Source organism: Cucurbita pepo, chromosome LG17 (assembly GCF_002806865.2).
Source record: "Cucurbita pepo subsp. pepo cultivar mu-cu-16 chromosome LG17, ASM280686v2, whole genome shotgun sequence".
Taxonomy (NCBI): domain Eukaryota; kingdom Viridiplantae; phylum Streptophyta; class Magnoliopsida; order Cucurbitales; family Cucurbitaceae; genus Cucurbita; species Cucurbita pepo.
Genome location: NC_036654.1, coordinates 6,394,284 through 6,411,961, shown reverse-complemented (window position 1 = coordinate 6,411,961; position 17,678 = coordinate 6,394,284). Strand labels below are relative to the sequence as shown.

The 17,678-nt window shown below is 33.2% G+C and overlaps 3 protein-coding genes across 7 annotated transcripts in view; 1 reads left to right on the top strand and 2 right to left on the bottom strand.

The window, feature by feature from the left end:
• Positions 1-2,924: 2,924 nt before the first annotated feature.
• Positions 2,925-11,106, bottom strand: LOC111778877 (RNA-binding protein BRN1-like). 4 transcript variants are annotated; one of them, XR_002812603.1, is made up of 13 exons: positions 11,030-11,106; positions 8,554-8,828; positions 8,233-8,315; positions 7,211-7,262; positions 6,927-7,052; positions 6,744-6,823; positions 5,554-5,727; positions 4,890-5,223; positions 4,660-4,803; positions 4,416-4,529; positions 3,590-3,743; positions 3,130-3,159; positions 2,925-3,026 (listed from the first exon to the last, which is right to left on the bottom strand). XR_002812603.1 is itself a non-coding variant. In XM_023658876.1 (11 exons), the coding sequence occupies exons 2-11, from the start codon at positions 8,735-8,737 to the stop codon at positions 3,709-3,711; spliced, it is 1,326 nt and encodes a 441-aa protein (XP_023514644.1). In that variant the 5' UTR covers positions 8,738-8,828; positions 11,030-11,106; the 3' UTR covers positions 3,069-3,708. The 4 variants fall into 4 exon arrangements, 1 of the variants encoding a protein (XP_023514644.1); XR_002812602.1 differs by lacking the exon at positions 2,925-3,026 and having other exon boundaries at positions 3,069-3,159; XR_002812604.1 differs by lacking the exon at positions 2,925-3,026 and having other exon boundaries at positions 3,069-3,743; positions 4,217-4,529.
• A 195-nt stretch (positions 11,107-11,301) lies between these two features.
• On the bottom strand, positions 11,302-15,730 carry LOC111778878 (mitochondrial substrate carrier family protein ucpB). Of its 2 annotated transcripts, XM_023658877.1 has the most exons (9): positions 15,624-15,730; positions 15,290-15,406; positions 14,596-14,657; positions 14,274-14,510; positions 14,036-14,203; positions 13,824-13,873; positions 12,826-12,958; positions 11,898-11,935; positions 11,302-11,781 (listed from the first exon to the last, which is right to left on the bottom strand). In XM_023658877.1, the coding sequence occupies exons 1-9, from the start codon at positions 15,661-15,663 to the stop codon at positions 11,685-11,687; spliced, it is 942 nt and encodes a 313-aa protein (XP_023514645.1). In that variant the 5' UTR covers positions 15,664-15,730; the 3' UTR covers positions 11,302-11,684. The 2 variants fall into 2 exon arrangements, with proteins under 2 accessions (XP_023514645.1, XP_023514646.1); XM_023658878.1 differs by lacking the exon at positions 15,624-15,730 and having other exon boundaries at positions 14,596-14,668; positions 15,290-15,575.
• A 1,047-nt stretch (positions 15,731-16,777) lies between these two features.
• Positions 16,778-17,678, top strand: part of LOC111779178 (U1 small nuclear ribonucleoprotein C) — a 3,400-nt gene continuing 2,499 nt past the window's right edge. Inside the window, exons 1-2 of the mRNA XM_023659264.1 lie at positions 16,778-16,897; positions 17,015-17,057. Of these exons, the coding sequence (XP_023515032.1) occupies positions 16,890-16,897; positions 17,015-17,057 (51 nt within the window). The 5' untranslated portion in view covers positions 16,778-16,889. The remainder of the gene's footprint in view (positions 16,898-17,014; positions 17,058-17,678) is intronic.

The following is a 17,678-nucleotide window of genomic DNA, read 5'->3' as shown; positions in this document are numbered from 1 at the left end:
TTGAGAACGTGCTTATTTATTAAGGTAATTTATTAAAGTGAAGACTTCCACGAAGCCCTAGAAGGGTAAAAATGATGAATTTAACCGTCAAAACTCACTTTTTTTGACAAATAATTGAAATCAATTTCAGCTATTTTCTTTTTCAATTTCAACCTCTAAACACACCATTTTTACTCTTCAATACTTTTTACTGCACTTAAATTTTACTTTTACCCACCCATAGAGCTCAAGGGTTCAATTTATGTTAAAAATCACAGATCTGTACAATGATATGATATTGTCCACTTTGAGTATAAATTCTAATGACTTTGTTTTAAGCTTCCCTCGAAAGATCTCATACCAATGGAGATAGTATTCCTCGNAAAACCCCAATTAATTTTATGCATTAATTTGGTATTTTGAATAAATAAAAAATAAATATATTGATGTGACAGGAAAAGACAAATTCTTCAAATTAGGTAAAATGATAGTATCTGGAAAGATGCGGACATTTCAATTCTTTTTTAACTTTTTATTTTTATTTTTAATATACATAATTCTAATTTATTTTCTTTTTCTTTTTCTTTTTTCAGTATTATAATTNACTTACTTCCAATAATCCTCAACAATTTACGTAGAGCTAAAAAAAACTATGTTGTGACACCTGAGTAACAACGAAGTACATAAATAAATTGATACCACATCCAAATTAAAGCAAGTATAAGATGACTAATAAAAGACTTAAAAGAAATAAAAATCACCATCTCAGGCTGATTTGTGAAGTAATGTGATCATATCAAGGAATGTCGAGATCATCAAATGTTAAATTTGAATTAAATAATGTATGAAGTCCGTGGTTNTTTAAATTTTAAATTAAAATTTTCAAACACCATAACCTAACTAGTTAGGTTACAATAAATAAATAAATATATATAAACAATTTATGATTTAATTGAGATATTTATTTATTTATTTATTTATTATTTTTTATGTTGTGTTTGCTTATTCGTAGCTTTCTTTTTTATATAATATTTAAATTTAAAAAATTGTTTTTTTTTTTTTTACTGGTCTATTAAAACTTTTATAAACTTATTTTTACAAAATGTATCGGATCTAATTAATTGACAAAGTAAGTTTATATAAATTTAAGATCTAATAAATTAAATAATTCAAAATAAAATTTAAAACTATTATTTATTATTATTATTATTATTATTTTATAAATAAGAAATTTATGTTGGCATTTTTTTTGGGGAATTTTAGAAAGACCTCCTTAAAATATTTATTTATTTATTTTGCAATCAAAATGTAAAATAAGTCTTAGTGGTAAAAAAAATTGNGACATCATTAACTAATGTGATTCGAGTTTTTGTTTAATAAGACGTGCGTAGAGAGCGAGACGAGGATCTCGGTCCCCACCACCAATTTCTACCATATCTCCTCAAATATTTTTGAACGGATCGGGTTTCTCGAAGAATCTTTCTCTATTTTTTTTATAGATATTTTTTAAAATATTAATTTCAAATAAATTATTTAGGGGTAAATATATGTATTCATACCCATTGAAAACTCGTTCCCCCGTGGCAACAGTGGAGAATCTTGGACACTGGGCGAAAGCCCGTTTCAGCAATATCGCATGGGTGAAGAAGGGCAATGTCGTTCGTAAAGCTCTTTCATCGAGTACACACTTCGACTAACTTCGTGCCAACAATCGCAATAACACAGGGGGCGTAAAGGGCATGTAGGCAGTGAATCAGGTCGAATTCACTTGAGTAAGACAGATCCCGACCCTATTTAATCAACCAGTAGAACTTTACATATATATATATATATATATATATATATAATTGGTCAATATTAAATTTTAACCTAAATTTTTAATTTTANTATTTTATAAATAAGAAATTTATGTTGGCATTTTTTTTGGGGAATTTTAGAAAGACCTCCTTAAAATATTTATTTATTTATTTTGCAATCAAAATGTAAAATAAGTCTTAGTGGTAAAAAAAATTGAGTTACGTGAAATTTTTGGGTCAATTTTTAAGGTATCGTTGACCATATTCGGTCATTTTTCAAAGTCGTGATAATTACTTTTTTTTTTTTTCTAATTTTGAATAGAAGTCAATTTTAAAAACTTGGAAACTTAAATTAGACTTTTAAATACAATTAATAATTATTGGATTAATATTAATGATACATCCCAATCAAATTAATATAGTAAATTACTCACATCACATTTTCTCATATTATTAATGCAATTATTTATTGGGAAATAACAATTTAACTAATTTAATTGCTAACTTTTGAACTTATTAAAATATTATACAATATTCATTAAACAAAGTTGGATATTTAATAAAGTTAATACCTACCCATTGCAAAATAGTTTTTTCTTATTTTAGTCAAAGAAAAAATATCAATTTTTTTTTTTATTTTTTAAATGAAACGAATTATTCTTCAAATACCCATTTTATAATCTAAATTTGTATAAGATTTAAAAATAATTGAATTCATAAATTAAAAAAAAATTATAAAAATTATATAATTAAATTAATTAAATTTGACTCTCCTAATCCACAACAAAATATATTATTATAACGATTTTTATTAAAACATTAAACTTTATTAGTTTAAACTCTTTGTTGAAATAATATTAGAAAAAAAATGCTAAAATCAAATAAATAAAACAATTATGATTAATACGAGTGGTTTAGGGTTTAGGGTTTAGAACCCTAAACCCTATCCGGTAAAATTTTAAGAGAGAATAATTTTATTTAAGTCATTTTGAAATTAATAAAACTACTAGTTTAAAATTTTATTGATATAAATTTAAAAGTTTAGTGATGTAATTTAATTTAATTTCTTTTTTTTTAGATCGATGATAATTATGAGTCTGGCTGCTCTGTGATGCCAATTCGGTGAGACCTCAAATATTTTATTTTTATCGAACATTCTAACGAAATATTTGAGCCAACCCCGGATTACAATTCTTCTCCCTTTGATACGTCCGAAACCGAACATTACAAAGAATAGTATTTGCAAGGAAGCTACAAAGAACCAACCACACATAATTAGAGAAGAAATCAAAATTGATCAACAAAGACTAAGAGATTCATTGACTCAAGAAATTAAAGAAAAATCAAAAGAAACCTGAATGAAATGGGGATCTTCCTCTGGCATCTGTATGAAATGGGAAACATGTTTTGTGATCAAAGGGTTTTGAGTTTACAAAATAAAGGCACCAAGGTCACATGTATGAACCAATCGGTGTTAAGCTTACGACGTCATTGCATGTATGCATGCAATGAAACCGAGTCATGTACCGACCTATTTCTGACTTAGAAGTGGATGTTTTACGTCTAAAACACTCAAGTAGACATTACTATAACTCGCCTGCTCTAATCCTTTCAATGCTATATGTATGCTGATACTTCACTTTGGTTGACCAAATGAAACGGAGCAATGCAAGAAGAAAATAACTAAGAGGTCGAGAAATCCTTCATGCACGTTTTTCAAATAAAGAGCGTCACGAAGTAAACCTTTAAAGACTTAGCTACTCGTAATTGAAAGATAAAAGAAAAGTAGTAAGGAAAGAGATGAACTTCATGACCTTTAATGCGCGTTTGGCTAAAATGAGCTGTGTTTGATCTTTGCATACGCTAAGTAGAGGAAGCTTGGATTGGAGATTTTCTTCTCGACTCGACTCCTTCAAGTATGCACTGGTCCTTGCTATATGCGTCTCGTTGGTGGTGTTAACTTCATATCTGCACAAGAACACAAGATTATAACTTATCCAACACAATTAAAGATAAACAAATAGATCTTAATCTTTTCAAACACAAGCATGCTTCCAATGAAGTTTGACAAAATTTACGTAATAATATACAATAACAGCATACTTTTAATGCTCTCAGAGCATAAACATTCTAATTGTAAGTGTCAAATATTCCCAAACTTGCTCTTTCAACTGCTTGTTCCATAAAAGAAATAGATGTAGGATTGAAAGCACTACATACAATACTGCGAGCTAGATATGGTTTTCTTATAGAAAACACAAGTAACAAGAATAACCCATCAAATTCAGCAAATATCAAATCAATAAACCTAAAAGAATCAGGAGATCATTTATAATTACACTGTATTATACATACAATCAACAGATGTCCTGGAAGAATCAATTAAAGAATGTTAATCTTCCATAATATATAAATTACAAATTGTATCGACAGGGCCGAACCATGAATTACGAGTATCTTTGATTTCATCTGATGATGCAATCACAGGCAGAATGGAGTAATGAATTTTAACCATAGACCGTCCCAAATCCACCCTAAGATGAGTTAATAATGGAATAAATGTCATGCATTTAGGCCCCCCCATGTAAGCACGTGGTAGACAACTTCGCTGTCTTTACGAAGAATCAAAATATTGTTTACTCTGTTTGTTGTCTCTCTTCAGCTGAACTTTTAATTTCTTTCCACCTAATTGGAATCCATTCATCATACTAATAGCAGATTGAGCAGCCTCAGCGGAATCGTAACTCACAAACCCTGTGGGATGGAACAAGGTTAGATCTCTCCAGGCAACAAATTACAGAAGAGAATTAGTCAAAATGCTTTCATTTCCAAAAATTTGGGCACAGCATAATTGCTGCTACTTAAAGGTATCAACCATGCTCACCAAAACATTTGCTAGCGCCAGATGTTTTGTCAACAAATACTTTAGCACTCAAAACTTGGCCAAAAGCTCGAAAAGAATTAGCAAGCTCCAGATCACCATATTCTTGAGGTATGTGATAAATAAAAAGATTGGCACCAGGGGGGCCTAGAGGGGAAAAAAGAGTAAGCCGTGATTCCCAGAAACTCAAACCAATCAGTAAATCAAGGTCTGAAAGGAACAGAAATAACTACCTTCAATTTGACTCCCCGAGCCTTTACTGAAACTAGCTATTGGAGAGTTATTCTTCCCACCAGTAAGTGGCCCTGAACCAGGTGAACTGCTAACAGCCCCAGGACTCATCATTCCTCCAGGGTATGCCATGGGATGCTGAAGACCTGGAACTGCAGGATAGGCGGAGCCAACGTAATTTGCTGGAGGCATGCCATAATTCCTATTGACCATACCTGGGCTCAGATCAGGTGGGATCCCACGCATTGCATTACCTTGGGGTATTATATTTGGGAAACCAGATTGATTCTGCACCGGAGGTAGGTGATATTGCACAAGCCCATAACTTCCCGGAGCCTACAAAGAGAAAGTGGAGATTATCATTGGCAAACCTCATATTTCAATGTAAAAATGTTCGATTATGAACGTGAAGATAAAAACCGTTCAATATTAAGACAATGGATCAGGTATCTAATTGATAACATTCATTAGTAGCTACTGTACTTTAAAAGAGATGTGAATGGCGTTCTTTTCAATTACATGACAACCAAAGAACAAGGGCAACACAGACCTCTCCGCAATAATAATAAAAGTGGGAAAGATAGAAAATAAAACAAGAAAGCCTTGAACAAGGCACACATACATACTGAAGAAGAAGCCCAACAATAATTCCATCGTGAAACTGACCTGATAACCATAGCCATTATATGGCGGAATATAACCCAGCGGCATGCCTCCAAATAGTGAAGGATGTTGGGGGTCTGCATTAAGAGAGGCCAGCGATTGAGCTTTCTGAGCCTTTCGAGCCTGCCTTTCCTTCTCTGTGTCAGCCCATTTAACAACCAAAGGGACACTGGATCCCTGGGTAGAAAGAAACGCACAATCAGATCCATAATGCCTACATGGTTTGCACCTATGTTATTATATTTGTACATTCATAGTCATCCATCCTTTCATTGCGGTAAGGAACATGACAGACTATCATACTTACTGGAACGCAGGATAGCTATAATATATGTGTGCAAGAGGGCTCAACGAATTTGACTGGCTAATTCCTTACTGAAAAAAATCCTAATTTGTTACAGGTACAATGAATTTGATTATCAAAGAGAATTCCATCCTGCTAGCATGAGCATGACCATTAGTTCCATGCATCCATTACAAAATGTATTAAAAAAAAAATAAGAACAATAAAATCAATGGAAGAATAAAAGGAATAAAGTCCCAAGAAATTGGGGAAAGGAAAAGATGAAGAGATATGGAAAGAATATGCAAGTTTTATGCAAGTTTAAGCAATGCAATGCTATGAATACAAATTTAAATATCCTTATCAGACACCTTGATTGCCTTCTTTATTCATAGATGTAGCTGGACTGAGTATGAAACATTGTCAATCAACTAAAATATTACTGCAATACCAAATCCCCATTCATAAATGTTTTCCATGAGATGATCTTGAGTGCGTGGAATAAAATCATCAGTATTCCCAAGAATAATAGGATTCAACATAAAAAAAGCGAGCAATATATTTTTTCTAAAATGTTGTGAAAATGTCTGAAAATATTTGAAGTGACCACAGAATATCAGCAACGTGAAAAAGGAAATTAGGACAGTTCTACGATTACAATGATTTTGGTATTGACCTCCTGTGAATATTTCCAAGAGTATAAAAAGGAAAAGCTAAACATCTGTCTACATCCACATTAAACTTCTTGTTCGTGAGCTAAATTTTCAAAAATCAATTATAGTGACTTGTAGTTGACCCACCATAATAATCACAAGAGAGAGAGAAGAGAGAGAAAGATATGGTCTAATAATAAAAGGATCCAATAGGTATAGAAAATTAACCCGACACGACCAAGAGACAATTTACATACCTCCATTTTATACTTTCCATTAATTGCCTCGAGTGCTGCAACAGCTTGATCCTTCGTCTCATACTTCAAAAATGCACAACCTGAACTCGAGCAACGTATGGAGCTAATGGTGAAGATACAATCGAATGTGCGATATCTTTCGTAACTTCAACTAAAATCAAGCTGAAACAAAGCAAAAACTACCTTTACTTGTCTGCTGTGAACCTCTTAAGATTTGTAAGTCTTTTATAGTTCCATATTGAGCGAAAAGACCAGAAACTTCATCCTCTGATACATTTTTTGGAAGCATCCCAATAAAGAGTTTATGTTCTGCTCTTTTCAGAAATAATCAACCATTAATATCCATATGCACTAACACTAATATTTTAGCAAGATAATATACAAGATCATTATAAGTGGCAAGGTAGGTGATGGATATTAGGAACCATCATTTAGATGAAATATGTAAGTAGGACATGATAATACACCTAGTCTTTCCAGCTCTCCATCTGCATACTTTACTTGTAACGGACTAGAAGCCTGGAAAGAATAGACGAGGAGGGGGCATTACAACTCAATTTAATAATAACATTGTTCAATTACAGAGTTACTGGAAATAGAAACTAAAAGGCATTTGTGGTAGCCTAGAAGTACTATGGTTCATTGACTAAAAACTAACTACGCATATTTGAGTTCTGATTTGGTCCAATGTAATTTAGGACAGATTGTAAGATCAAAATTAATTAGTGCAACGGCCAGGGAAAGAGAAAAATAGAAAAGAATGGTGTTCACGAAATTTTTTAACCATTTCGACATATGTTAGTCATAAAAATGGTGACGTGATATATTATCGATGAATTTGATCGAAACCCATAGTCTTCCCCACATAATGAACACCAACAAGTTACATTACTATTTGTGACAGTCTCTTCAAAAAGCATCTATAACTTTAAGGTAGACACATTAGAAGGTTAATCACAAGCCGAATAATAACTTCAGAAAATCATTGCTCCAAAATCTAGGTAGAATGCCATAATTTAGGAATCAGAAGTCGATCCACTCCAATGAAGGGTATACTTAGCTTATTTACTTAAGACTCAACTGGCAGAAGGGTTTTTTTTTTTTTTTTTTTTTTTTTTTTTNTGCATGAAATGCTAAAGTACAGGGGTGTCATAAAAGAAATTCAATGCATTAATTTAGCAAAAGAAAAATGATAAAGATAAAGCTTAGAGGTCCTGCTCAAGTTGCCTCCATGAGAAATGTTGAGCGCTTATGACAAATGAGTTCATTTTTAATAGTCTGGAACTAGAAAACAGCTTTTACAGAAAAGCCAAGACTTTTAGAACTTCTAGGTTATCGATAGCAGCGATTACGCACAAGGCCAATTCTATCGAATCGATCAATTGCATTGATTAACATTATCGACAAGAAAAAATAAAAGACATAAAGAGAGAGAGAGAGAAGAAATAAATTATAATAATTATGAACACAATGTCTGGATTCCACTAACCCCAGGTAAAGTTTTCTTGCTATGGCAAGCATTGACCGCCTTATCCGCCTCTTGCCTCGAAGGACATATCACAAAACAGCAACCTGAAAATGCAGCAACCAAAAAAAAAACAAAACCACAACCACAACAAAATTAGGGTTCGTACTTCCGTTCAATACATCAATTCACAATGTCAATCGGTTAAACTTCTCTCAGAATCAATCCAACCACAAATCAAAAACGAGAAACACGACTAACAAAGAGAATGTGAGTGAAAATGTAAACTAAGCGAAGTAAAAACGAAAGACACAGAAGTTGAAATGAAAAGAAGAAGGAAAAAACCTCTAGAGGCGCGAGTGGTCTTGTCTTTGATGATGTTGACCTCGTCCACAAGTGCAAACTCTTGGAACATTGCCAGAAGTTGATCTTCCGTCATATGCTTCGGCACTTGTCCAACAAAGAGTTTGACGCTGTCTTCCTCCTCCTTACTACTTCCTTTTCTCTCTTCTCTACTCTCCTCCGCCATTAATGCCGGCTTCAAGCTTTCTCTCTCTTTCTCTCTAGTTTTGGCCGTCACTTCTCTCTCTTAGATTGGATTTTTCTTCACAGAGTCTTCGCTGGAAAATAATAACGAGGGATTCTTGGTGGCAAATTTTGGATCTCCTCAATAAATTACAGCAATTAAATTAATAAACTATTTGCCCTTGGTTTTGCTATTATTTACTAAAATAACATTACAGCTGTTTTACTTTTCGCACTTGTTGGAGGGAAGGGTGGTGGTTAATTACATTTATACCCTTTTTTTTTTTTTTTAATTTTAATAATGTTGTTCTTCAATAATTGATAATATAAAATCCCATTCTTTCTCCACTCAATTATGTATTTATTTTTTTATTTCATGGTTTGAATTATTAATTGCGTGGAACATCTTTATAATGAACGCGTTTTAAATTCGTAAGACTGATAGCGATACGAAATAATATCAGAGTCAGATACCAGACAGTGTGCTAGCAAGGATACTGAACTTCTAAAGGGGTGGATTGTGAGATCCTTCGACGGATGTAAAGGGGAACGAACCATTGCTTATAAGGGTGTAGAAACCTCTTCATAGTAGACGCGTTTTAAAACCAGCTGATGACGATACGTAACAGGCCAAAGCGGACAAACTTTATTGTTAGAGTAACGATAAAATATACATACATATATATATATAAATGAACCTAAACTATACATAAACGAGAGTAATTTTAAAAATATAATGGTCAATAAAGATATATTTTTAAAATTACTCTCGTTTATGTATAGTTTAGGTTCATTCATGTATTTCTCGTTTATTGAGACATCAAACCAGTATTTTAAATTGATTATTTAGTTTTAAATAAATATTAATCTTGCCACATTATCGTATATAAACTAAATAACTTATTAGAAATAATAATAAAAATTTAAGACCAAATAAATATAATTATAAAATTAACTTACTAGACTTATAACTTTTTTAAAATTAAAAAAAAATTAAAAAAAATAAATAAGAATGGTTGGCCGACTTTGTAAACTAGAAGCAAATAAATGGCAGAGAGCGACCGTGGTTTCTTGTGTCGTTTTGTGTAAGGGCAAAACAGTAGTTTCACAATAGAAGTGGCATGGTTATATAAATAAAATAAATAAACAAATTTTAAGTTTTAAATTTTTTTAAATTTTTATTCCCCACATTTTTTTTTCTAGTTTCTTATATTACTCCATGGGTTATTTTGAAACTTGTGTTTTGAATGATTTTCAATTTCAGGAGTTGTCTTTTAACTTTATAACTTTGATTAAGCTTCTTCTAATCATTATTAAATTGAATTATTTTTCTTAATCTTTGTTCCTTTTTTTTAAAAAAATATTTATACATTTTTGTTTTGGCTATTTTATATGCTTATGATTTTATTTATTTTTTTTTTTAAATTATTGTCCTAATTTTTGCATTTATCCTCTTTAATTTGAAGCTTAAGCTTAAGAACAGAATATTTAAAAACTTGGATTAAAACCAGGGAAAAGTTCATATTCCTAAACAAAATTCAAACCAATAATCAAATCAATTGAATTTAATAATACTAACAAAATCTTCAAAAGGAAAAGGTTAAAAGAAATATTTAGAAAATTAAATTAAATAAAAGTTGAAAATAGTCAATATAATTACAATTAATTTAAATTCCCCTCATCAACTTCTATAAATAATTTCAAGTTGATCCATAAGTTACTATTCAGTTAATTTTAAAGTATAAATTTCGCTTATGATACAATTATACATATATTTATCTATATTTCTTTAATTTTTACAAGTTTTATTAATTATTCTCTTGCTCTTAAAAATAATTTTTACCTATTTAAAAAGGTCATTTTAAAAATTATATATATATATATATATATAAAAAGATAAGTTACAAATTTTAATTAAATATTTGAAAACCTAACTACTTTTATTTTTAAAAAATAGAAGAAATAAAGTGAATAAAGGTTATTTGAGTAATTTATAAACCAAACAACTCGACTCGATTTAAAAAATAACCCAAGCCAACCTACACACCCTCAATAGACAATGTAAACACTCACGAAAGTCACCTATTGTAAAATTTAGGTGAAATTACAAATTTAACCCTTGAATTTTCAATCGTCCAATTAATCATTACGCGTTAATATTCTAAACCCCCTCCTATCCAAAACAAAATTGATAGTTTAATATTCTATCAAATATAAAATCTACTTAATATGTAATAAATCTCTAAATTTTAAACAATATATATATGAAAAAACGAAATGGATAAGAAAAGGGTACCTGTCATGATAGCTGTAGTCCAACTCCAAACCAAGCCAACTTCCTTTGGAGTCAATTACACACAACTTGGTTGGTTGCACCTAAATTGTAAATAAAGGAAGCACAGGCAGTTCAATATGCCTACAAGCAATTAAACTCTAAGCTTTTGAGTTCTTCCAGTTCATCCTCTTCTCAACTAACTAACACAGTTTTCACATATCATATCACCTTCAAATCAAACATTTATAATAAAGGAAACCTATTCTACACCAAAAACCAGATCAAACCAGCCATGGACAAATAAAGGATCGAGTTCTGACCGTTTTTCAAGGGATACAAACAATAATCCGGAGTTCAATCGGGAGGCGAATAGTTCGTAGAGGTGGCTTAGACTTATTTTCAAAAACCCTGACTAGATGAAGATGAAGAACTCTCCCCAATAATCAATGGGGATGATGGGGTAGCTAAGACGACCCCGGTTGAAAAGAAAATCGACACGAAAATGGACTTTTTCAAGGGGGCAAATAATTGAGTAACTAGAAATAATTGGAGGGGTTCGTCAGCAACCAATTGACTGATCTTTGCATTATAAAAGAAATTAAATGTTCTCACTTGGACTCTCTATATATAGTTGGATTTATTTGTCTGTCTGCTTGGAACTGCACATTTATCACGTCTAGATTGCATTTAATCCTGCAAGCTGCCGTAACTTCTCACAGACTATGAATGTGATTGTGGTTTGTGGACCCAATCGTGCAAAAATGGCTAGGCCCCTGAAAAATACTCGAGTCAGCAACCCGATCTTCGACTAAGCGCTTATAAAGCTCTCATAAAATGCATGTTTCTTTGCATACTTCAAATATAGTTAATGTCTACTGTTTCTACTCACCCCTTGTAAAGTGCCAGAGGCCCTTCAGTTCGAATAACCTGAAATTAGGAGACGAGGAAAGCGTTAAGCCGATTTACACGTAAATGGAAAAGAAAACTTGGTTCACTTAGGCAACTGGGAGTCACAGTGGCGATCACGAGTTAACGCCCAACCACTTAAAAATGGGCCCTTAAAACAGATAGAATGGGCATGCTTTCTGAAGCCTATTAATGTTGTGAGACAAGGACAAGAAATTATGGACCATGGGAATTCTTTAATTAGCAAGAACGAGATACTGGAGAGAAAAGAAAGCACTCCCCATGAAACAAAACTGCCTACAAAGATCAGTTGCTCACCACCAGGATAAGGATAAATTCAGGTACGCCCAATGGCATAACAAGAAATAACAATTGAAGTTGAAAAGGAGGAGAAAATGCAATGATGTTGCAGATATTGTTGAACATTGATGTAATGGCCCAAGCCCACAGCTAGCAGATATTGTCCTCTTTGGGCTTTCCCTTTCAGGCTTCCTCTCAAGGTTTTTAAAACGCGTCTGCTAGGGAGAGGTATCCATAATTAAGTTCAAATTCTAAAAATGTTTGTACATAGACATTCAAGTAAATTTACTTTCCAACTGAGAACAAAATTTCATTTGAAATTTTATTCAAGATCAAGCTATAGGTGTAAGGAAAGTAAGAAACGATATGTTGAGACTTCATCCGAGGACGATAAATGTTCCACCTCCTCATCTATGCTAACATAAATTAATGCAGAAAAAATGCATGGACTTAAATGGGAAGGATAAGCAGTCACATTCGTAATCATGTCAATCCGATGCATACAGCTCTATTTGCATGTCGAGAATACATTTAGATACAAGACAAAGGACAAGACAAAAATACATTAGATACAAGACAACAGATAAGAGGAAAAATGGCAGGTCATGTACCTGATATGCGCAATGAAGTCCACTCTTGTAACTTCCAGCTCTTTTAGACTCACGTTGTAACATAAGACGTGTTTTAACCATGTCAATAGGCGTTGTCATGAGAGTACTCACCACACCCGCTACTGTACTTGAGCTTCACAAGCATGCACCACATGGTAAATCCTCAGATGTAAAGCATGAGAGACAACTAAAAATTATTTTGTACTCAAATTTCAACGGTACGTATACTCGGTAGAAATAAAAAGAATAATAAAACATTTGCCATCTGGTAAAATTGCACGAGACGGCAATCTAAAAACCAAAGAAAAGTTTTGGGTTTACCTATAGACAACGAAACAAGCCAACGAGTAAAAATAAACAAATTTATTTAATAGTTTTATAAATGCATTTTTTTCACTGAAAAATCCTTCTTGAGTCAGCTATTTTTGGACAAAAGAACATTAAACTTCCGGGGAAAGCTTTCTTGATACTTAAAGGAGGGTCCTAAGTCCCAGAACTGATTCAGGTCCTTTAGGTTTCAATTCAACTTCAGAAATCCTTTGGGGTATCTAGAAAATATTAGTTATTTTAATAAACCTTCTTCATATTCCAACTTCTATATAACTAAATTGTACGTTCAACTTTATAAACCACGTGCAATGCACGTAATTAAAACTAGTTTTACTAAATAAACGGACCGATAGGTTTGGGATCATATTCATTTCATGGCTTCCCTTAAGGCTTCATCCAACAGAAACATCCAATTTCACTTCGTCTTTGTTCCTGGCTGGTTAGAGTACATTTACTTTTCTCGAAACTCCAAATACTTGTTCGAGGACGGAGTTGTTGTCCTGTTAACCATTTTATAAATCTTTATGCTAATATAACAGTAAATTACCTAAAAGCAGCACCTTCTCCATTAGGGAGCATTTTATATTAAATGAGTATTAAGGCTCAAAGGAAATAGGAAGTGGAATAGATAGAAAGAACATTGGTAGAGATAGTTCATAGTTTCTTACATGAGATGCAAAGGAAATCCTTCTTCTAAGGGTGTCCACTTTACTAAAACCTGCAAAATACATAAAAGTTAAAACCTTAAGAATATTTTTAAAAGAACATTTGTAGAAATAAGCTTGCAGAACTATAACATATACGTACGGATTCAGAAATCAGAACCGGTAGAATTACTTTATGCATATGCAAATCGAAAAGAACATGCTTAGACATAGACCTGCTTAGCTTCATCATATGTTGCCAGCTGAGATGCTGTCAAAGCACCTGCTCTGGCCGTAGCAGGGCCAACTCCCCTCCAAAGAGCTTTTAGTCCCTCCTCAGAAACAATTTTGGACATTTCTTTGATTGGCCCTCTGGTTGAGTTCGGATTCATTTGTAATCGCACCTGCCAACGATATATAATCTTAAGATCGGGCTATAATTGAAAAGTAACGAAAGACAATATCCTTTATCACCTTGAGAACTTCAACTGGATTGGTGAGAGCAGTTGCAACTGCACCAGAAATTGCTCCAGATCCAATTTTAACAAAGATATTAGTAGACCCGAAAACCAAATCAGAAGCATACTTTGACGGTTCATATAAACCTAAACGGAGACCTCCATATAGAACCGATCTTGTCAGAGCTGGTGATAACCCCAAATACAGAGACCTTGGCCCTTCATTATTCAACAGTTGCACGAACAGTTGTCCCTATTTACATCCTCGATTAACGTTTTATAGAACAAGAAAGTTCAAGGAAACAGAATTGGAATCCTTATAAGAAAAACGTGAATACCATTCCAATTAGAGGCCCCCTCTGCCCCACAAGTTGCATTTGCAACCTAACTTTAAGCACATCTGCATTCAAGCTGGACAAAAATTAAGATCACTGTTTGTTGGCTATAGGATCAATTTCTTCTCTCTCTCTCTCTCTCTCTCTCTCTCTCTCTCTCTCTCTCTCTNGAAAATTAATGATCATTTGTGTTAATTCTCCATGATTCGGATACACAAAAGGTTTGCACCAACAAAATCCGCCAAAAAAACAGCCAATTCATTCTAGTTCAGGATTTCTCTTACTCATTCCTTCCTGATGGTAGCATGAACTACACGTTATTAGATCAATTCAGCCATCATCCCAAATAATACGAGGAATAAACTATAAAACAGTAACACCACAGAAATAATACAAATGTAATTTCACACAGTTAACCAAGAAAAAAAGTTCATGATAAAAGTTTCATAAAACCAACAAATTCACTAACTCTTAAGGAAACAAAACGGTTGCATCAGATTCAATTCGAGATCCACCAAAACCTAGCAACTTAAAAGAATGAAACACACACACACTTACTAGCCCAAACACCCACAAAACACCTATCGCGGACATCTTGCTCTAGATTTCAAACCCCACAAAAACAGGAACTCAAACGCATAATTCAAAATTTTACAGGAAAAAAGAACAGGACGAGAGAGAGAGAGAGAGAGATAACCTAAAGGATGAGTAACGGCGGTGGCGATCGCGACGGAAAACCCACTGGTTCCAAAATGATAACCAACATCAGACGGAGAAACGGCCCAATTCCGCTTCTCATTGCGCGCCAAAACTCCTGAATACAATTAGAGAAACAAAAATCACTCCAAAATTCTCGGAAATCAACAAAACAGCAGCTCGCTCAGCTATAATAAACAAAAACATCAGCAGAATTTTGCGGGTCAATAGTGGGAAGGGGAATCGAGAAACACGCCATTGCTTTCCTCCTCATCCAGATAAAGAAGATTCAAATGGATCAATGCTAATAAGAGATGGAAGAAACTGCAGAGAACCTGAAATGGCGGATTCTTGGGGAGAAGATTCGTCAACCATATTCCCTTCCTTTTTTCTTCCCTACTGATAAATCGTAAGATGCCCCGACATTTATATAGGGGACGGGTTGCCTCTATTAACCGTTTCAGCCTCTGTTCTTTCTTCGGGATTACAAGAACTAGACAAAATAAAATATAATTTATAATGGTAATTTCTTTTATTTATTTTATTTTAAGTTCAACAACTTAATTATTTATCTAACTCAATCGATTGGTCCATCGAACAAATGACGAGATTCTCGATCCATTTGGTCGAATTTTGAAAATTATTTCTCTTTATTTGTTGGATGTGAGATAGGAGCAGCTTTAAATCAAGATGTTATTGGCTTTTTTGTTCGTGCTCTCAATCGAATCGAGGGACATCTGATAAAATTGGAACAATACCGAGAAAATTGAAGAGGATATCGAGAAACTCGAGAAATGGTATCAGAGACCGACACCAAACAGTATGCTAATGAGGACGCTGGGCTTGACGGACGATGGATTGTGAGATCCTACATTAATTGAAGAGGGGATCGAAGCACCTTCTTACAAGAATGTGAAAATCTCTAGACATCATTTTAAATTTGTGAGGCTAACAGATATACATAACGGATTAAAACGGACATCATTTTCAAGATGTTATCGCTTTCTTTTGTTCGTGCTCTTAATCGAATCGAGTGACATTCGATAGAAATTTGAAGAGGATATCGAGAAAATCGAGAAATGGTATCAAAGCCCGACACTAGACAGCGTGCCAATGATGATGCTGGGCACAGGGACGGTGGATCGTGAGATCCTACATTAATTGAAGAGTGGATCGAAACACTTTCTTACAAGGACGCGGAAACCTCTCCCTAGTAGACATTATTTTAAATTTGTGAGACTAACAGCAATACATAACGGATTAAAGCGGACAATGTCTACTTGTAGTAAGCTTAGACTGTTACAAATAGTATTAGTGCTGGCTGGTAAGATATATATATATATATATATATATATATATATATAATTAAACGAGTCATTCTAAAAAAAAGATCGACCGATGAACACCGACCAGACCGGGTTAAGTAGACTCACATGGAAAACCGAACCGATCGGTTCGGATGGTTGATTAAAAATAAGATCGGAAATCGAGTCAGTTCTTCGTTCGCAAAAAAGACCAGAAGCTTCTCTCTCAGAGTCGCAGAGTCGCTGATAGGGTTTTTGGTGGGTCTGCCATTGTTGCTTCTTCTTTGAGCTAGCGCTATGCCTCGGTTCGTTCTTCCATTTCCATTTTATGCTTAGTCTCACCGTTTCATCCCTCAATCAAATTTACTTCTCTCTCTATTTCTCTCTACAGTTTATGATTTGATCTTCTCGTTTGCGCGCAGGTATTATTGTGACTATTGTGATACATATCTGACACATGATTCTGTAAGTCATCTTCTTACATTCCTATGAAAATGTGATTTCATTTTCGTTTGATCATTGTCCAATTTTTTCCTTTTTTTTTTTTTTTTTTTTTTTTTTTTTTNTTTTTGTTGGGGGGAGGGGGTGGGTTCTTTGTTGATGCTGCAGTTCCCTTTCTTTATGACGAGGAATGTTTTTGGTTAATTAGTTGCTCGAAAGAATTGTAGGAAATTTTGGATTGATATGGTTGTGACTGGTGTTGGGATTGGATCGAATTCTTATATTTGTTCTCGATGGATGTAATTGACTGTTTGTCGTTTGTGTGTGTATATATATTTATGAAGCATGGAGTTCAGTGTTCATGTTGCTGAGTATATGCAGATTGATTTGTGTTTCTATGTGCGTGTTTTAATGAGAAGCTACAATATTAGGGCTCCTTTCAAACTAAGATGGTTTGTGCAATCTTTAATGGTTTATTTCAGTTGTACTTGATTCTTATGTTCTAGACACAGTAGTATTTAGTTCCTTAGCTTTTGCTGTTCGAGTTTGTTTTTTTTTTTTTTTTTTTTTTTTTTTTTTTTTTTTTTTTTTTTTTTTTTTTTTTTTTTTTTTTTTTTTTTTTTTTTTTTTTTTTTTTTTTTTTTT

What these genes read in the sequence shown, in the direction of transcription:
- LOC111778877 (XM_023658876.1), bottom strand. Translation starts at nt 8,737, where the DNA reads ATGGCGGAGGAGAGTAGAGAAGAGAGAAAAGGAAGTAGTAAGGAGGAG. An exon ending in ATGGAAAGTATAAAATGGAG is followed by an intron (nt 5,728 to 6,743) that starts GTATGTAAATTG and finishes CTTTCTACCCAG; the next exon opens with GGATCCAGTGTCCCTTTGGT. An exon ending in TGGCGCTAGCAAATGTTTTG is followed by an intron (nt 4,530 to 4,659) that starts GTGAGCATGGTT and finishes TCCATCCCACAG; the next exon opens with GGTTTGTGAGTTACGATTCC.
- LOC111778878 (XM_023658877.1), bottom strand. Translation starts at nt 15,663, where the DNA reads ATGGTTGACGAATCTTCTCCCCAAGAATCCGCCATTTCAG. An exon ending in ATCCAGTTGAAGTTCTCAAG is followed by an intron (nt 14,204 to 14,273) that starts GTGATAAAGGAT and finishes TATCGTTGGCAG; the next exon opens with GTGCGATTACAAATGAATCC. An exon ending in CATATGATGAAGCTAAGCAG is followed by an intron (nt 13,874 to 14,035) that starts GTCTATGTCTAA and finishes TGTATTTTGCAG; the next exon opens with GTTTTAGTAAAGTGGACACC.